The following is an 18880-nucleotide window of genomic DNA, read 5'->3' on the forward strand; positions in this document are numbered from 1 at the left end:
CCTATTTATACAAGTATTGGTTGACATTGTACTATAAAAAAATTTATTATTATTGTTATTATTATATATTGTTGGGTTATTAGTTCGGAGTGTTAAGATTAAACACTTGATAGTAGGTACTGATTCAGATCTAGAGGATCTTACAGTTTGGAGGCATGAAGATGTAGATAATTTCACAGTAAGCTCGGCCTACGACATAGCCTGCAACCAGCCCCGCACAATCGATGCAGCAAAATGGAATGCCATTTGGAAGCTAAAGCTACCAAGTCGAATCAAAACCTTTCTATGGTTAGCCCGACACAAGAAAATCTTGACGAATAATGTAAGGGCAAGAAGAGGCATGACAACAGATAGTAACTGTAGCATCTGCAGAGACCAACAAGAGGACATTGACCATGCATTGCGTAAATGTCCAGTAGCTGAGGGGGTTTGGACCAGCATTCTGAATTCATTTCACGAAGAATCAAAGAACCTGAATTTCAGGGATTGGCTGGACCGGGGAGTCACCAGCAAAGGCAATAATTTCAGACCTGAGAACGACAGTATCCTCTTCTCTCTGTCAATTTGGTGGATATGGAAGTGGAGGAACGAGTTGATTTTCAACAAATCCTTTCATGCATTGAATTCTAAAATAGCATGGATCAGATCCCAAGCAGCCGAAATAAATGCAGCCTTTGCGAAAGGGCCTAACCAAATTCACACGATACACTCATACAGGTGGGAGATGCTAAGGTGGACTAAACCTGAAACAGAAGCAGACAAGATTAACTTCGATGGCTCAGTCGACCTAGCTACAGGCAAAGCAAGCTGCGGGGGCGTAGTTAGGGACCACAATGGTGACTGGAAAGGCGGATTCGTATGCAATATTGGAGCTTGCCCACCATTACAAGCTGAGGCGTGGGCATTGCTTAGAAGCATCCAACTTGCCATACATATGGGTCTCAAAAGAGTCATCTTTGAGGGTGACTCGAAGGAATTGGTAGATATAATGAAAGGAAAGCAGTCCACTCTGAAGGCTGTCTGCAACATAATAAGAGCGTGCAGACAAGAGATAAGACACCTAGAAGAATGGAGCATTCATGCCATACCCCGAGAAACTAATGCTCCAGCGGACTACATGGCTAGTTTGGCCCGAACCTATCCGAAAGGAATGTATATTCTCTGGAACCCCCCTGATAGTATTCATAGCCTGTTACAATATGATTGTGCAGGGTTCCCCTACTGGAGACTAGTGTATAATCCCTGCTAAATATCCTGTAATACATTTGGGTTTCCCCCTTCCTGATTAATAAAAAAAAGATTAAACACTTGATTAATTAAGGAGAATTTTCAATTTTATGTAATAAGAGAAACAATATACTTTAACATCTAACTAAGAACCTTCTTTGTAATAATATTATAAAGGTAAACATTTCTGTGAGACCGTCTCACATGTCTCAATCCGTGATACAAGTCGGATCTTTGATTAACAATGTCAATCTGACCCGTTAATCAAAGATTCGATTCTCTCACGGATTGAGACCCGTGCGACAGTCTCACACAAGTGTTACCCTATTAATCTATTATAATGATAATTCAATTTTATAAGTGTTCTCTCAGTTGGGTACTAAAACCTGTTATATATACCTATACTTGTATAATTATTTTCTCCCAGCTACAACCAATAAGAATTGAAATTCTACCCTAAATAATGTGACAAGATAATTGGACAAGGTACTAAATCCGACTCGGTGCACTCTTAGTCTAACCCATCAAAGTGGTGATGACAGATTGATAGTTAAACAGTAACGGTCAGGAGTAGAGAGCAGGTTGAACAGTTACAAGAGCTCACGCATTAAGAACACCGCCTCATCAAAGAGAGGAGTTATGGAAGGAGGCAGTGTCACTTATTAGGAGGTCGTTAATATCATTATTGTAACCATTACAAGTTTATAGTATATAGGCTGAACCCGTGTAGCAAGAAGAGAAAAAAAATTGTGTACTCAATCTATGAAACAATACATTCCACTTACTTACAAACATACATAGTAACTTATTTACCGTCATTAGTCCTTTCATTGAGAGCCTAAGATCAACTCTCAAGCAGACTGAACACTTCATGTTTCTCATCACACAAGGAAATCACAACATCTAGATCAATGGCTCCCATGGTTCCCGTGGCTTGAACAACAATGGCAACAACAACGCTAGCATGGATGCCCAGCTGACAAACTCGCGTGACCTTCGAGACTAGCTCAACAACATCCGTGGTAGAGTGCAACAAGAGCCGGAAACACCGATACCACCTGTGGATCTCCAGGCGACTGCCCAAGCCATTCAGCAAGCAATGGTAACGCTAACCTAGTTGGTGGCAGGGGTGTAGGGTCAAATGCCCTGGGCACCCACGCAGGAGGATGAGGTGATATCGCCACAACAAGAACGAACCCATCGCCGAGGTACGACCTATGCAACCGCGGTCCTCTTGAAACTTAACCTTGCTCCAAGGGAAAGGAAGCAAGGAGCCGAGGGGAAGGCGTTCAATGGGAAGGCTCGGTTGGGCAGTAACCAGTCGCCTCTAGCTGGCCGAGTCCTGGCCTTGGCCTACCGATTCGACTTCAAGTCGAGGAAAAAAATTTAAAAAAAAAATTAACAAAAAATAATAAGATTAATAATAATAATTATTATTATTATTATTATTTTTTATTATACAAAATTCTAAGGGCGGGGAACTGGTGACGGGATTTCAATGAGTATACACTATTATTACTCCGCGATCCCTAGGTGACTCCATTATGCTCTCAGCTTGGGAGTAGGGGATGATGACGGGATAATTGGATTAGTCATTAGACCTGACCCGAAGCACATTTGGACTGACCCGAAGATGTCAAAGCAATCAACACGGTCAGTTGGTAGCAGTCAAGAGTAAAGTATGAGGAGATAGAACGATTCTTAGAGTTCAATGCAGTTAGTAGGACACCGCCTCATCAAAGAGCACACAACAATTACTGAGGAGCCTGACACTTATGGAGAAGAGACGTTGCACATATCAGGAGGTCATTAGTGCCCATTATTGTAACCTTTACCGTTGTACAATAGAAAATTTGAGTCCATGTAACAAGTAGGGGGACTGGAGACACACTCTGATTCTTGTAGTCAGAACTTACTCAAAACAACTCCATTAATTATTACTTTCTATAATTATTCCTATAGCATATTTACTGTCAACTACTTATAATATAATACTCTAGCATTAATCTATGAAATATTACTACAATCATTTTCTACTAATTTACCCTTATAATTTATACAAAGTTATTGACTCGTACCTGCCACGGATCAATTTGTTCCATCAGAACATATCTCTTAAGGAGTATTCCATATTTGTTTTTTGTTAAATTACATATTTTGAGTGAAAAACAATTAAAAGAGAGGAAAAAAGATAGTAAATTATCATATAATGGTGAATCGATACACATAAAAAGGATAGAAAGTAAAATAAGAATACATACTTATAAGTCTAAACTCTCTTTAAAATTATTAAAAAGTAAAGGAAAAATGGACAAATACACCATCGAACTTTATGCGAGAAATCAATTAGGCTTCGAACATTTAAAAGTTACAATTAAACACATCAACATGTTATTTTAGTACATTGAAGCCCAAAAACCAATTAGTGACAGGTGATAGTAGGTCGTTAGGGTTTTAGCGATACTTTGGCTATCTTTGGGAAAAAAACTAGCCCCTAGTGGCTAGTTGTCGGTTGCCTTCTTTGAAGAATGGAGAGGACCAGTACTAGTTGCCTTCTCATATAGAGAAGGCGACTAACAATCATTCATTGGTTGCTAATTTTCATTGGGGGAGCATCGCCGAAATCTCTCCAAAATCTTAGTAACATGCTATAAAAAGTACGTAATTGATTTTTGGGCTCCATTACAAGAAAATAACATGTTAATGAGTTTAAATTGCAATTTAATTTTAAAGAATCACGGATGTAATTAACTTCTGATATAAAATTTAAACCAACAAGCAAATAACAATAAAGATGTCATAGAACTTACAATCCATGACTTTTGAGATACATTCTTTGGAATTTTTATGAGGACATCTTAATCTAGCTTGTTGAAGGATTGAGAGAGAGCAACATTGGTTGTGCTATATCCACCATCAATGACGAGGTTGATACCACTAACGTACTTAGATTCGTCGCTTGCTAGGTATAATGCCGCCTCTGCCACATCCTTAGCCTCCATCTTAGCTTCCTTCAAGTTTGCTATCTCACACACAAATTCTTCCACCTTCTCTTTCTCATCTATCCCTATGCAACCCCTCAGCATCGGCGTCGCCACTCCGAACGGCGACACGCAGTTCACTCTCACCCCATACCTCCCCATCTCCACTCCCAAATTCTTCGCCAAACCCACCACGGCGTGCTTCGACGCCGAGTACTCGTGCGGCACGTCGCCGTACGTCACCGAAGCCACGCTGGAAGTGAAAATCACGCTGCCTTTCCTCGCCGGGATCATGACACGTGCCGCGTGTTTTGCGCACAGGAACGCTCCGAACACGTTGGCGTCGAACACGTGTCTGAAGTTGTCGTAGTTGGAGTCGAGGATTGACTCTCCCCCCTTTCCGGGAACTCCCGCGTTGCTGAACATGATGTCTAGCTTTCCGTGCTTGGACACGGCGGCGTTCACCGCGTTTTCCACGTCGGATTCGCGTCTCACGTCGCAGTGCACGTAGGACACGTCGTCTCCGATTTCGTCACACACGGCGCGGCCCAGCTCGTCCTGGATATCCGCAATGATCACCTTCGCCCCGTGCCGGGCAAAAAGACTCGCCGAACATTCGCCAATCCCGCTGGCGCCGCCCGTTATCACAGCAACTTTGCCCGCTAGCCTGGAAATACAACAAAAAGTTTAGCGTCCAAACAATATTCACATTACCAAGTGGTCGGAAAATTATCTATCTTTACTTTGTAGCAGAATTAATCTTGATATATAGAGCGAGCGCCAAGACCTTTGTTCTTCAGTAGGTTGAGAAAGTAGCTATGAACAGATACTACATTGTAACAGAGTCTATAGTACTAAAAGAAAAAATCTTAATATATAGCTTGTTTTACCTTCTTAGGATGGAAGTTGTAGCCATGTTTTGATGAACAAAATAAAACCGATCTGATCTGATCTGTTGAAGTTTGGGAACAAGAATACGAAATCCTGGAGCTTTGAAAGTTGAGGTATCTACTCAGAGGAATCTCTATTAATGACAACTTAGCTTGAACCAAGGAGTTTACTCTTTGTTTAATTTCATGCATGTTGCATCAACTCAATTAACAATATAATTGAGAATTATTATAACTTGAAAGTTGGAATTGCCGATTATTAATTGTCTTTTTTTCTGTATTTTTTTTGGTTTCATACTTCATCCATGTTTAAATAATTGTCAACTTAAATTACGGTCAATAATGTACGTATTAGGATATTATATTTTATGATTTGTTTAAAGGAATCTACTTCAATTCATATGTGTGACTTTTGATGAATTCTTCAATTCATATGTGACTTTTGATGAATTATAATATTTAATTGGTCGCCTTTCCCGACAGAACGCGACCGACGACAGTTAATGGGTCGCCGATCAGTGATATTTTGACTTTATTCGCCGAAATTTGATCGGATCTTTGTAGGTGATTCGTCGGAGTTGGTCCAAACTCTAGTTGAGGTGCATTTACATATTTCCAATAGGTTAGTGGGTTTGATTGCTCCAAAATAACATGTTTGTGGTTTTAATTTCAACTTTGAAAAGTTCAATGACCTTATTCACTTCTTACCTAAAGTTTGAGAGGGTATATATTTGACTATTTTCCCTACTTTTGAAGAAAAAATGTATCCATAATATTTTTATATTTTTATTTAAAAGTATTACATTTTCCCTCAAAAGTAGGACACTTCTCTTATAAATAACAAATACTTTATTCCTAATTAGTATTATATTTTTCAATATAAATATTACATTTTCATACCGACCTGACTAGTCTCACGAATAAGGATTGTGAGACAGTCACACAAAGTAACCCTTATTTCAAATTTATTGATACGAACTCGTACCAGTAGCTTTATATAATTATAAAACATTTATGTATTTCAAGGATAATGGTGATTTTTTTCCTTGGAATTACTGCGTAGACCTCAATTTAGCCATCAAAACTAGAATTTTTAAATGGATACCGACTAAAATAAATTGCAGTTCCAACATTTTGTGCCAACCATGCATATGGCAACATGCTAAAAAATTGAATGTATTTGAGATGACTCGTTGGGCATAGAAATGTACAATTTAACGTTGAATCTTAAAACTAAATTAACTCAATTTATCTTTTCTCATGAATTTGAAACGAATCCATGAAATACAAGATATAATAAGGCAAAAGCAAGAAACATGAATTATTAAAGAAAAAAAACAAAAAAAAAAAGGTAGTAATATGACATCTGAAAAATATGACTATTATGGCAAATGTGGTTGCCTTGTCCTTTAAAAAAAAAAAAAATTAAACCCCCTCCCCCACCCCAATCCAAACCAAAAAGTAATGTTATAATAAGAACTTATCCATTCGTGAGTTTTAATAAGATTTTGGAATAGTAAATTTTTTGAGGTTGGATTTTTAACAAATGTGGGAGAATTTTTATGGAAAATTTTCTCCCGTAATTTTGGGGTTCTTGTCAGTGGAGAGTAGAGCCCACTAGGAGAGAAGAATTGCGCCTCACGTTATGGCGCCCAGGCAGCTGCTTGGGCGCGTAAATACATTTTTTCCAGTTTTTTATTTTGTTTTTTTTTTCTTTTATTTTTTTTCGTCCACTCTCATTTTTTCTTTGCGAATCACATCTGCAAAATCTTCTCAAAAACCGATCACTATTGAGGAAGACCTAAGTCAATCTATGGTGTCCATGTCAGCAAATTATACAATAATGGACCAGGATCCATATTACATTATGAGTCATGATCTAAGACGACATTCAAATTATATATTACAATTAACATATTATGTACCTTCAGATAACCAATTATGTACCTATAAATTGAAGGTATTGCAGATACATAATTTATTAATTGTAGGTATATAAATGAGCTTGTTTACGATCTCTTAGCAAACGAGCTTACCATTGTTCAGATTCTGTTCGTTTATGAACGGAGCTCTAAAGTTTGTTTGTTAATGTTTGTTTAGATTAATAAACAAACATAAATGAATACAAATACAAATACGAGTAGTTTGTCGAAAACTTTGTTTGCTAACACCTTACACCCTTGTCTCTAGCATTATTTATGAAATATTACTACAATTAATTTCCTTTACTATTTTACCCTTATAATTTATACAAACTTATTGATTTGTACATAGAGTTAATACTCAAAATTGTCATCGACTATAGTGGTTTTTCTCAATTTTGTCCTAAACGACTTTGGTGTCATAAAGTAGTCCCAAACTTTTGTGTTATCGCTCAAAATTGTCCTCCGTTTGTTAAGCTGTCAAACGGATGTTAAGTACAAGGGCAATATAGTCAATTTATATTCAACGTAACTCTTCTTTTCCGGTTTCTTGGTCTATTTCGTGGACCGCTGATCGAGTGTGGGTGCCGCCGCCACCAAACGAGACGTACAGAATCGACCCGCTCGGCTACTAGTCTAGCCACTCCAGGATAGGGCAGGGGCTTGTCCCGTTTAATTTTCCGGTGTCGAATTCTTCCATCTTTATCAGTGGTTCTACTGGGTAAACCGTGGGCTTCCCAGGTTGTGATTGTTGCAGGTATTTGACTGCACTGGGCTCCAACTCCATGAAGGTGTTGGCCACGATACCCTCCGCCATTCTGTAGCTTTTGGTGTGGTGAAGAACCCATCCACGTCCTTCCGGTCCTGAACTGGTGCGAGAAGATCCTTGCCTTGAATCGGTACGCAACCCAGGATCTGGACTGGCTCAGTCATGCATGTCTCTATACTCACCCGACACTTTCTGGTAAGGAGAAGCCTTGAATTCGATGGCCACGTCAAAAGCATCAGTCCCGAAAAGATCAACCACGAGGGCGACGGTCTTGGATTTCGCAACCAAGGACTTGAACGCATCGCGAAACGCCGGCAAGGAGCAAGTTATTTGGAGCGATATGCGAGTCTCGATCTTGACGTCCTCCACCAAGTCGTCGAAGCTTACCAGAAGAGAAGAGTTGAAAATGAATTGACTATATTGCCTTGTACTTAACATTTGTTTAACAGCTTAACAAATTTTGAGCTATAACACAAAAGTGTAGGACTACTTTATGACACCAAAGTCGTTTAGGACAAAATTGAAAAAAATCACTATAGTCGAGGACAATTTTGGGTATTAACTCTTTGTACATATCACAGATCAATTTGTTCCATAAGAGCGTATCTCTTAAGAAGTACTCCATATTAGTTTAGTTACATGATATATTTTGAGTGAAATTAAAAACAATTAAAAGAGAGAAAAAAAAAGATAGTAAATTATCATACAATGATTAATCGATACACATCAAAAGAAAAGAAAGTAAAATAAGAGTACATACCTGTAAGTCTATAACTATCTTTAAAATTATTAAAAAGCAAAGGGAAAATGGTCAAATGCACCGTTGAATTTTATACGAGAAATCAATTAGGTTCCGAACATTTAAAAGGTACAATTAAGCACATCAACATGTCATTTTAGAACACCGAAGCCCAAAAAACTAGCTAGTGACTAGTGATTGTAGGTCGTTAAGATTCTGACGATGCTTTAGCTATCTTCGGGGGAAAAATTGGCCACCAATGACTAGTTATCGGTTGCCTTCTAAGATGGAGAAGGTGACAAACAACCATTTGTCGGTTGCTAATTTTTGTTGCCGGAGTATCGCTGGAATCTCTTCGGAACCTTAGTGACATGCTATAACAAGCCAATAATTGATTTTTGGGCTCCGTTACAAGAAAATAACATGTTAATGAATTTAAATTAAAAATTTTATAAATTAAGAGATCTAATTGACTTATGACTTAAATTTTAAAATTTAAGCCAACAACCAAATAACATTAAACATGTCAAAGAACTTATAATCCAGTAATAAATGCATGAGGTTTGACTTTTGAGATAGATTCTTTCGAATTTTTATGAGGAAAAAAAAATAAATAAAGAACGCCCACACTCACACAACAACGTAATGAACTTGTCCATCCCTAATCTCTACATTGAAGAAGACATCTTGTTGAAGGATTGAGAGAGAGCAACATTAGTTGTGCTATATCCACCATCAATCACCAGGTTGAGACCACTAACGTACTTTGATTCGTCGCTTGCTAGGTATAATGCCGCCTCTGCCACATCCTTCGCCTCCAACTTAGCTTCCTTCAAGTTTGCTGCCCCACACCAAAATTCTTCCACCTTTTCTTTCTCATCTATCCCTATCCAATCCCTCACCATCGGCGTCGCCACTCCGAACGGCGACACGCAGTTCACTCTCACCCCATACCTCCCCAATTCCACTCCCAAATTCTTGGTCAAACCCACCACGGCGTGCTTCGACGCCGAGTACTCGTGCGGCACGTGGCCGTGCGTCACCGAAGCCACGCTGGAAGTGAAAATCACGCTGCCTTTCCTCGCCGGGACCATGACCCGCGCCGCGTGTTTTGCGCACAGGAAGGCCCCGAACACGTTGGCGTCGAACACGTGTCTGAAGTTGTCGTAGTTGGAGTCGAGGATCGACGACCCTCCTCCGCCAACTCCGGCGTTGCTGAACATGATGTCTAGCTTCCCGTGCTTGGACACGGCGGCGTTCACCGCGTTTTCCACGTCGGCTTCGCGTCTCACGTCGCAGTGCACGTAGGAAACGGCGTCGTCTCCGATTTCGTCACACACGGCGCGCCCCACCTCGTCCTGGATATCCGCAATGATCACCTTCGCCCCGTGCCGGACAAAATGCCTCGCCGAACATTCGCCAATCCCGCTGGCGCCACCCGTTATCACAGCAACTTTGCCCGCTAGCCTGTTCAATAATACAACAACGTTAGCGTCCAAACAATATTCCCATTACCAAGTGGTCGGAAAATTAGCAGAATTAATCTTGATATATAGCGTGTATGTTTTACCTTCTTAGGATGGAAGTTGTAGCCATGTTTTGATGAACAAAATAAAACCGATCTGATCTATCATCTATTACTGCTGCATGCTTTATAAATGCACTAATCAACGTGACATTGCATTTGAAAGTTAGGTATCTCGATCTATTCATGACAACTCAGCTTGAACCAAGGAATTTACTCTTTATTTAATTTCATGTTGCATCAACTCAGTAGTTGACTTGCCGATTATTAATTCTTTTTCTGTATTTTTTTGACCAGCTATGTTGTTTCATACTTTATCCATGTTTAAATAATTGGCGGCAACTTAAATTAAGGTCAATAATGTACGTAGTAGGACATTATATTATATATGATGATTTGTTTAAAGGAATCTACTTCAATTCATATGTGAATTTTGATGAATTATAATATTTAATTGGTCCATATAGTTTTAGAGTTAATCAAATTAACATTATATTCTAACGGTTAACTATGTTCATATAATACTATTATTTCAAGGCAAAAACTTATGTAAAATCGTCTCTCGGATCCTTGTCAGTTAGATAGGTAAACTCGTAATGAAATATAATATTTATACTGAAAAATGTAATCAAGAATAATAAAATGTTTAATTTGTTATTTATATGTGAAAGTGTAACACTTCTGAAGAAAAAATGTAAATACTTTTACATTTTGATTTAAAAGTATTAATCCGTACATTTTTTATTTTTTTTTGCATAAGTATTATATCTATATAGGCAAAAGCTTATGTGAGGCGGGTCGTGTCAACATAATTTGGGTCATAGTTAGTATTATGAGTTGGTCTTTGGTTGGTTTTATGACCCAAATTATATTAACCCGACTCGTCTCGCAGATTGAGACCCGTGAGACGGTCTCACACAAGTGTGACTCATATATATATATATATAAAAGAGCCAATAAAGTTAGGCCTAGGGAACTAAAAAAATGTTCGTCGAATTATTTGATCAAATGATTGGTTCAGATTATTTTGATTTTAGTATTTTTTTTATAATTTTTTCTTCTCTACCATCTATTATATTATTTTCTTTCCTTAAATAACCCCACATTCCGTTAGTATAAACTTTAGTAACGAAATATTTCGTTAACTTTTAACTATCCATTAATTTCTATAAGAAAAGGTCTTAGGTTCAAACCTAATCCCAATCAGAGTTGGCATAATTGTTGAACACATACTACGAATATGCATGTTAGAGTATATTATCGGGTAGCCCATTCTTTAGCTAAGGTCGAGGGTGTTGTTGCCACTTGCTTTGTTTGGAGAGATTTTCCACCATTGTTTTTGAACCTTTTAATGATTTAATGTATTATACATTTTAATTATTTGTATTTATTAATATTTTAATATTGGGCATAAGTTTTCGCGCATCGCGCGTACAAAATACTAGTATATACTAATAAGAGCTAAAAAGTTAGGCCTATAACGAAAACTAAAAAATGTCTACCCAATTATTTGATGAAATAAATGGTTCAAATATTATTTTAATTTTAGTTTTTTCTTTAAAAAAAATTTCCTACTTTACCTCTATTATATTATTTTCTTTCCTTAAGTACCCCCGCATTCTGTTAGTATAAACTTTAATAATGGAATATTTCATTAACTATTTATTATTCTTAACTTAATCATTGATTTCTATAAAAAAAAAAAAAAAAAGGTTTTAGGTTCGAACATTGAGCATTATCATTATGTTTGGTCGACAGGTTTAGCTATCAGGAATGGGTATCAAAGTCATTGTTATTGTTTGGTTGACAGATTTTTAGAACACTACTATAAGTTTTGATTATCCCATTAATTGTAAAACTTATTCCCTAATAAAATAAGAGTTTCATTTCCCTTACTCCTCCGCTTCTCCAACTATTAATAATCATTCACAATCCACCTTACTACCAAACATGCAAAATACTTTCATCAAAATCCATTACCATTACCAAGTATTTGATACCCATTCCGATTCTGATTCCCAACAAAGTCATGGCTTTCGCCGGACCTCTTCATTGGATGAAAATGTGTAAGAAAAACTACTACAAAGGGTTAAGGAGATGATCAAAGCATGAAAAGACCAAAATACCCTTGTTTTGGACGGTTATTTAACAAAAATTTTAAAAATAGACTAAAAGTGGCCAGGACTAAATAAGACTAGGCTCAATGTGACAAAAATTAATAAAGTGAACTAAAATTGATAATACCTTAATAACAGTATGACCAAAAATAGAAATGACTCAAACAATAATTACGCGCCAAGGCGCTCCCAGACTGCGCCTCACAAATCACAAATCACATTACAAGGCGGAGCATGACCCATCGTATAAGAATTGGTCCTTGTCCTAACGAAGATTCCGGTCTCCGGACGATGATGTATGTCCTAACAAAAATCACTTTGATGTCATTTATGGCGACAAAGACTCGTGTATGGCCATAGCTGCCTGCCTGCTTCTCCTAGATGTAATTTTTTTTGCCTACGTGACTAAGTGTATACTTCTATGTCAAGATCTTATGGTTTAGAGTCACCCGATTGCACTCCATATAGAATGATGTAATAGTACCTGGTTGCACTCTCATATGGAAAGAGGTGGTTCAAACTTGTGAATACGATATTAACTCTTTGTGCTTCAGTATATTGAGAAAGTGGTTATAAACAAATACTGTATTGTAACAGTAATAAAAAAAAAATGTATACCTCTATCATTTTTCTTACAAATCTTTCTCTACAACTTGATTGTTGTTGACCCAATTGATGGTTTTGGGCTACATAGGTGTTGCCACGTAAACGGTTTGATGAGACCCAATCGAATCAGGATGGGCTCAAATCCATGGCTACAAATGAATGCACTGACATTTTAGTATACCAAACAACTTGAGTACTTGACCATTCTCGCCTAATATTTCTATTACGACCTAAGTACTACTACTTAGCAATAAATGTTGAAAAATTAGCTCAAAATAGTATATTAGTGGTTATTTTGAGTGTCAAAGTATAATCATCATAAAGTTAAGAAAATGTAGACTAGAAAGGTTTTGAAAGAATTTTGTCCAATATTGAAAATAAACTTGAGTTTAGAGTGAAACATCATAGATGGACTTCCTAATAATCACGATGAGACTTGTATTTGAAAGTCTGGATGCATGGTTCAAGAGATAATCATATTCCGATTATAATTAGTAGAATGGATCCCTAGTCTAAAAATGGGATTCCTCATCAAGAGCCAGTGTTTTTTAACGTTATAACTGAATATTATCTATAAAATAATCAATTTTAAAAAAAAACTTGTTAATATAAATCCGTCACAACTTATTGTATTGCTAATTTTTTAATAACACGCATCGAAAAAGAAAGACTATTATAAGTATAGTTAACTAAATAAATAAGAAGTCCATCACAATGACAAAGGACATGAATAGTACATCACAATTGAGGTGTGCACATTCCATGGTCCATTAATAGTATAAATTTTTAAAAGCCATATATATATATATTTTAAGGTAAACGTAGCTATTTCATTAATTCATAACATAAAACGTTTACACCAATGATCAATGAAATGGTAAACCATTCCTTACAGTCAGACATAGAAACAACTTTTCTAACTATGCTATAGAAAACTTGAATCGCAGACTGTTTCATAACTATGAAGCTATGTTCCTTCAGGGAGCTTAAAAGCTTCATCAAAGATCTGGGTCTTCGTCATCATTCTTTTTTGCTCGCCCAGGATAAGATCAACACTTGTCGAAACCAAACTAAACGATTTATGCTAATGAAAATGAAAAGCTCGTGAAAGTAATGAGAGTAAAAATGCTTGTGAAACTAACGAGAGGAAAACACAATAATAGAGAAAATAAAAAGTGGGTAAAGTCAAAGTAGGGTTGGGAGTTCAAGACTACCAACACAAACCCCAATACCTACATATTATTATTTTATTCAAAGGGAGAGAAAACGGAAGAAGAAGATAGGTGGCGGTGGTCGGAGGCGGACGGAGCTGCGACGGTGGTCGGGGCGGAAGAAGAGCGAGAACAAACATAGAAGGTGACCAAAACCGCCGGCTCAAAGCTCCATTAGAACTCCGCCGGAGTTGAGCAGCAGAGAAAGTCGTTTGGTTTTAGAGAGAAAAATAAGGCAGCATTAGGGTTTTCTAAAAGCCATATATTTTTATTACCACTTTAATCCAAAGTGGTAACCACACCCGAGTTAGAGTAGAATTCTATTTTCTACTTCAAACTCTTAATTTTCTTCGTAGGATTCGGATGTTGGCACTTTTTATGAGATCACATGATAAAAATAACATATCCTTATTTGTCATATTATAGTGTAAAAGTGAAAGAATAAAATATGAGAATACATATAGTATAATGCCACCCTGTATTCAACTCATACATCTAAAGTATGGTATAACACATAAAGTTTCGTTACAATTTGTACATACATTTACAGCAAAATTTACAGCTATTATCTAAAAGTTTCTCCACACAATTTGTGCATACATTTATTACTCTGTATTATATTTGAATATTTGATGAGCTGAAAATCAGGGAATGTTTAATATGAATGATATTTATGTATCTCAATCAATGTTCTAATATATCAAATCAAGATGGAGATATCATACAGAGCAGCAAAAAGAGGGCTGCTGAATGCAGTAATTATTTGGTTGCACGTTCTTTAGTTAGCCTCACAGGCACAGTGAAGTCTCTTTTTCTTCTCTTTGATTCAGATACAAATCGTCTTTCTTTTGATTAGCCCTACTCCTACTGGTATAGTCAAAGCTGTCAAATCTTTGCTTTGCTTCCTCGATCTTAAATGTATCATTTCAAAACCAAAGAATTATATCAATGCCCGGCAGCCCAGCACGCCACTTTTCCCCTTTTCCCTTTTCCCCTTCTCACTGCAATTTCGAAAGAAACCGCTGAAGATTCTGTCTTTCTAAGCACCCACAATTTCTCTTGATCCCAATTCCAAAAGATTCAATTTTTTTCGATACCCAGAGGTTTTCTTGATCCAAATTCCAAAATCCTGGAAGTTCTTGGAAGAGGTGATAATGCCTAGGCAAAATCGGGTGGGCATGGAGGGTTTGGTGCCCAAAGTTCGGAAAAGGGGGTGCTCGTCGTCTTCATCTGCGTCGTCGAGAGTTCATAACTACAGATTCAAGCGGGCCATTGTGGTGGGGAAGGGCAGAAACGGGCTGGGATTGGGCGGGTCCAGATCCAGCACTCCGGTGCCGTTATGGAAAACGACGTCGCTTTTGAGGACCGCCGTGGAGTCCCCGGCTGTCTCTCAGGCGGGGACGACGTCTCGCCCGGTTTCGGCGAGAAAGCTCGCCGCCACTCTCTGGGAGATGAACGAAGTGCCGTCGCCGAGAATTGCGGAGGAGATGGAGCAGCGGAAGAAGAAGAAGATGGCGATGATGATGATGATGAAGAAGGAGAAAATAATGCGGGCCGGACATTCCGGGTCGGATTCGGTCTCGGGCTCCCTCCCTCCCCACTTGTGTGATCCATCTCACAGCCCAGTTTCTGAGGTGGGTTCTTCTTCTTCATCTAATCATCTGCAATTAATGCTCAAATATGTTTGTGACACAATCATCATTATTGCAGTAGAAACTTTTATTCTGTCATTCAAATCTTATTAAGGTTTTCAATCTTAAACATCAGTTGATGGTGATGGAGTTTTGTCCTTTGTTTTGTGGATAGTATTTAGTGGTTACTACCTAACATCTTTCTGGGTCTTAGGTGGGCTTTGGTCATTGGTTCTGCCTGAATGATAATTCAGTTTGTATGTTGAATTATTGAATGTCTGCCTAATTGCATTTGCATAGTGAGAGAAAGAAAAAGAAAAAATCTTTTTCAAACTTCATAGAAACATAAGTTGATTCTTGGCTTGGTTTGAATTTAGTTTTGATTTATTAGTTTAAATAATCATCTGACTAGCTTCAGGTTTGTGAAAACAAGTATTTTTGAGCATTAGAGAATAGAGGCTGGTTTTGCCTAAAAGATTGGTGCTTTAAGCAAGATAGCGGTTGACATTACAAATTGCTCCACGAAGTTATTATTCAACTCTGTACTTAACTTCACAAACTGAAAGTCGTGATAATAGGATCAAGATTGCTTCCAATTCTAGCCAGACATGAGATTTTTCGTTATTTTGTTGCCAGAAGCCTTGAACTCATGGAATATTTTTCCCAGCACTTATGCTCGTTTCTGTCATCACTCTGGATTTTTACGAACTTTGCCTTGATAATAAAAGGAAGTTGTTGCTTGTCAGCAATGCATTCTCACTCTCGTGTTTAGACTTTGGATTATATCATATCCTTCCTATCCTTTGATTTGTGTTTTTTTTTTGAGAGTGTTGCTTATTCGTTTTCAATAACCTAGAATTCTGTTTATGATTGCATAGAGGTTTGATCGATCTGGAACAGGAAGTTACCAGAAGAGGGCATCAACTACTTCACACAGACCGAGGCCAGTAGACCATAATGTTGGAGTTTTAGATTCTTTAAGCAGCGCCAGTCTAATGGAGGTGATGGCTATTTCGTTTCTGTACGAAGTTTAATTAGTTCTTTTACAGCTTTCATTCGACTAGTATCGATTCTTTTTAGGACGAGTAATAAGATGATTACTTCCCATATGCAGATGGATACTAGGTCCCGTGCAAGTGGTGTATCTGTGGTTGGTGTTAAAAACCGTTTGAAAGACATTAGTAATGCGTTGATCACATCCAAAGAGCTACTGAAGATAATCAATCGGATATGGGCAAATGCAGACCCACCGTCTTCTAGTATGTCTCTTGTCTCGGCATTACACACCGAGCTTGAACGGGCTCGCTTGCAGGTTAACCAGCTTATTCAAGAACAGAGTTCGGATCAAAGTGAGATCAATTATCTCATTAAATGCTTCACCGAAGAGAAAGCTGCTTGGAAAAACAAAGAACAGGCTGCAATTGAGTCTATTGCAAATGAACTTGAGGTGGAGAGGAAACTAAGGCGACGATGTGAGAACTTGAACGGTAAACTTGGGAAAGAGCTGTCCGAAACGAAAGCGTCGTTCGTGAAGGTTGTGAAAGAACTTGAGAACGAGAAGAGAGCGAGAGAGATGATCGAACAAGTATGTAATGATTTAGCTCGGGACATTGGTGAAGATAGAGTAGAGGTGGAAGAGTTGAAGAGGGACTCCGCAAAAGTTCAGGAAGAGATTGAAAAGGAAAGAGAAATGCTCCAAATAGCCGACAAATTACGCGAGGAGAGAGCCCATATGAAACTCTCGGAGGCCAAACATCAGTTCGAAGAGAAAAGTTCCGCTGTTGACAAGCTGAGGAAACAGCTCGAGTCATTCTTGGGCAAGAAAAAATCTAAACGAAAGGGAAATGTCTCTACCGAGGAAAAAATGGCTGCGTGTTCGAATAAAACTCCTATTACCTCCCACCGGAATACGGAAAAAGAAGATGACGGAGGAGAAATGGCGAATGCTGTGGACTATGGGGAGGAGTCAGCAGAAAGCGATCTTCATTCTATCGAACTAAACATGGAAAACACTAATAAGAACCCCAAAGCGGCTTATCCTTCTGCCATCAACCGAGAGTCTAAGAGAGTTTCAGTCGATGAAATAAAAGTAAGAAACTCTCTCACCGGGCAGGTACCTAGAAGAAGCAGTACAATTCTAAGGAGCATTTCAGATGCGGTTGACTGGGGCACTGAAGCGGGAAACATCCAAAATCCAGGAGACGGGATAAACCATGGGTTAGATTGGGAGAGGCTCCATGAGCTCGATAAACTAGGTAAAAGATACGCTTATGCAGAGGAAATACAAAGAATAAAAGCAATAGCGGGCATGAAGAACCATACTTTAGCCGTCTCCAGTCCATCTCGGCTATGGGACCAACCACGGTCTTCCCGGGATCCTGGTGGAACACCTGTGGAAAGATCCGGGATTACTCACGAGAGTACTCTAATAAAGTCAAGACTTGCAGATATGAGAGGTGAAGAACGGAGCGTGACAAGATCAAAACGGTGAGTCTGATCTCCACCGTTGATTTATGCGAAGCGAAGAACATGGAAGGGCAAGAGAATCCCAGATAGCAGAATGCATTTAACATCTCCAAAGGAGTTAGCATCTTGTTGATTTATGCTTTGGAAGTCAGCTTCTTGATTAACATAAAATCCTTTCTTTTTCAGAAATGTTTGAATGATAGGAGTTTCTGTAGAAAGTTGTGCTGCTAATTTACTTGTGACAGTCCATGTATAAAAGTTCCATGTGTAAATCAGATAATTATGTTTTTTTTTTTGGGGTGAAATATGCTCTTGCTTGAAGAGCTTAGTTGCAATTTTTGCAACTTGTAAGTTCTAAGTTAGTGATATGATTTGTTAATTTCGAGCACACTAACAAGTACTAGTTAATGATATGATTTGTTAGTAATGTGTATTATTAAAAATTTAAAGGATATATGTGAAGTGATTTTTCGGAATTTAATTAATTGTCTAAATTATAAAATATTATTGAAAAGTAAGAATGTTAGGTATCAAAGGATTTCTTGCAATTAGTTGGAATGAGTCTGCCTTATTGAACAAAAAGAAATGGTGATATTGATCCTCCATTAATCAAGAATTTCAAAGTATCATCATTAGCCAATAAGAAGGGTTCAATTTTTTCAAATCAACAATTTAAAAACCTATTGATTTTAACAATTGATTGCAAAAGACTTTCACAGGAAAAAGGAAAGGAAAGTGAATTAGACAAAAAAAAAAAAAAAAAAAAAAAAAAAAAAAAAAAAACCAAAAAAAAAAA

At 37.8% G+C, this 18880-nt stretch overlaps 3 protein-coding genes and 1 pseudogene across 3 annotated transcripts; 1 reads left to right on the forward strand and 3 right to left on the reverse strand.

Annotated features, from left to right (window-relative positions):
- The window catches only part of LOC116029526, a 58358-nt pseudogene extending 50131 nt beyond the window's left edge, over nucleotides 1-8227 (reverse strand).
- On the reverse strand, nucleotides 3972-5230 carry LOC116030145 (secoisolariciresinol dehydrogenase-like). Its single transcript, XM_031272306.1, has 2 exons — nucleotides 5099-5230; nucleotides 3972-4875 (listed from the first exon to the last, which is right to left on the reverse strand). Exons 1-2 carry the CDS (start codon nucleotides 5122-5124, stop codon nucleotides 4086-4088), a joined length of 816 nt encoding a protein of 271 aa, XP_031128166.1. The 5' UTR covers nucleotides 5125-5230; the 3' UTR covers nucleotides 3972-4085.
- Nucleotides 8228-9090: 863 nt separating the features above from the next.
- On the reverse strand, nucleotides 9091-10211 carry LOC116030144 (secoisolariciresinol dehydrogenase-like). The gene is made up of 2 exons (XM_031272305.1): nucleotides 10099-10211; nucleotides 9091-9995 (listed from the first exon to the last, which is right to left on the reverse strand). The coding sequence occupies exons 1-2, from the start codon at nucleotides 10122-10124 to the stop codon at nucleotides 9197-9199; spliced, it is 825 nt and encodes a 274-aa protein (XP_031128165.1). The 5' UTR covers nucleotides 10125-10211; the 3' UTR covers nucleotides 9091-9196.
- Nucleotides 10212-14713: 4502 nt separating this feature from the next.
- On the forward strand, nucleotides 14714-18511 carry LOC116030113 (uncharacterized protein At5g41620-like). Its single transcript, XM_031272251.1, has 3 exons — nucleotides 14714-15621; nucleotides 16497-16619; nucleotides 16733-18511. Exons 1-3 carry the CDS (start codon nucleotides 15142-15144, stop codon nucleotides 18107-18109), a joined length of 1980 nt encoding a protein of 659 aa, XP_031128111.1. The 5' UTR covers nucleotides 14714-15141; the 3' UTR covers nucleotides 18110-18511.
- The last annotated feature ends 369 nt before the right edge of the window (nucleotides 18512-18880 follow it).

The sequence above is a fragment of the Ipomoea triloba genome, chromosome 9, assembly GCF_003576645.1.
Source record: "Ipomoea triloba cultivar NCNSP0323 chromosome 9, ASM357664v1".
NCBI classification, from domain to species: Eukaryota; Viridiplantae; Streptophyta; class Magnoliopsida; order Solanales; family Convolvulaceae; genus Ipomoea; species Ipomoea triloba.

What these genes read in the sequence shown, in the direction of transcription:
- LOC116030145 (XM_031272306.1), bottom strand. Translation starts at nt 5,124, where the DNA reads ATGGCTACAACTTCCATCCTAAGAAG. An exon ending in ACAACTTCCATCCTAAGAAG is followed by an intron (nt 4,876 to 5,098) that starts GTAAAACAAGCT and finishes TTGTATTTCCAG; the next exon opens with GCTAGCGGGCAAAGTTGCTG.
- LOC116030144 (XM_031272305.1), bottom strand. Translation starts at nt 10,124, where the DNA reads ATGGCTACAACTTCCATCCTAAGAAG. An exon ending in ACAACTTCCATCCTAAGAAG is followed by an intron (nt 9,996 to 10,098) that starts GTAAAACATACA and finishes ATTATTGAACAG; the next exon opens with GCTAGCGGGCAAAGTTGCTG.
- LOC116030113 (XM_031272251.1), top strand. Translation starts at nt 15,142, where the DNA reads ATGCCTAGGCAAAATCGGGTGGGCATGGAGGGTTTGGTGCCCAAAGTT. An exon ending in CTCACAGCCCAGTTTCTGAG is followed by an intron (nt 15,622 to 16,496) that starts GTGGGTTCTTCT and finishes ATGATTGCATAG; the next exon opens with AGGTTTGATCGATCTGGAAC. An exon ending in GCAGCGCCAGTCTAATGGAG is followed by an intron (nt 16,620 to 16,732) that starts GTGATGGCTATT and finishes TCCCATATGCAG; the next exon opens with ATGGATACTAGGTCCCGTGC.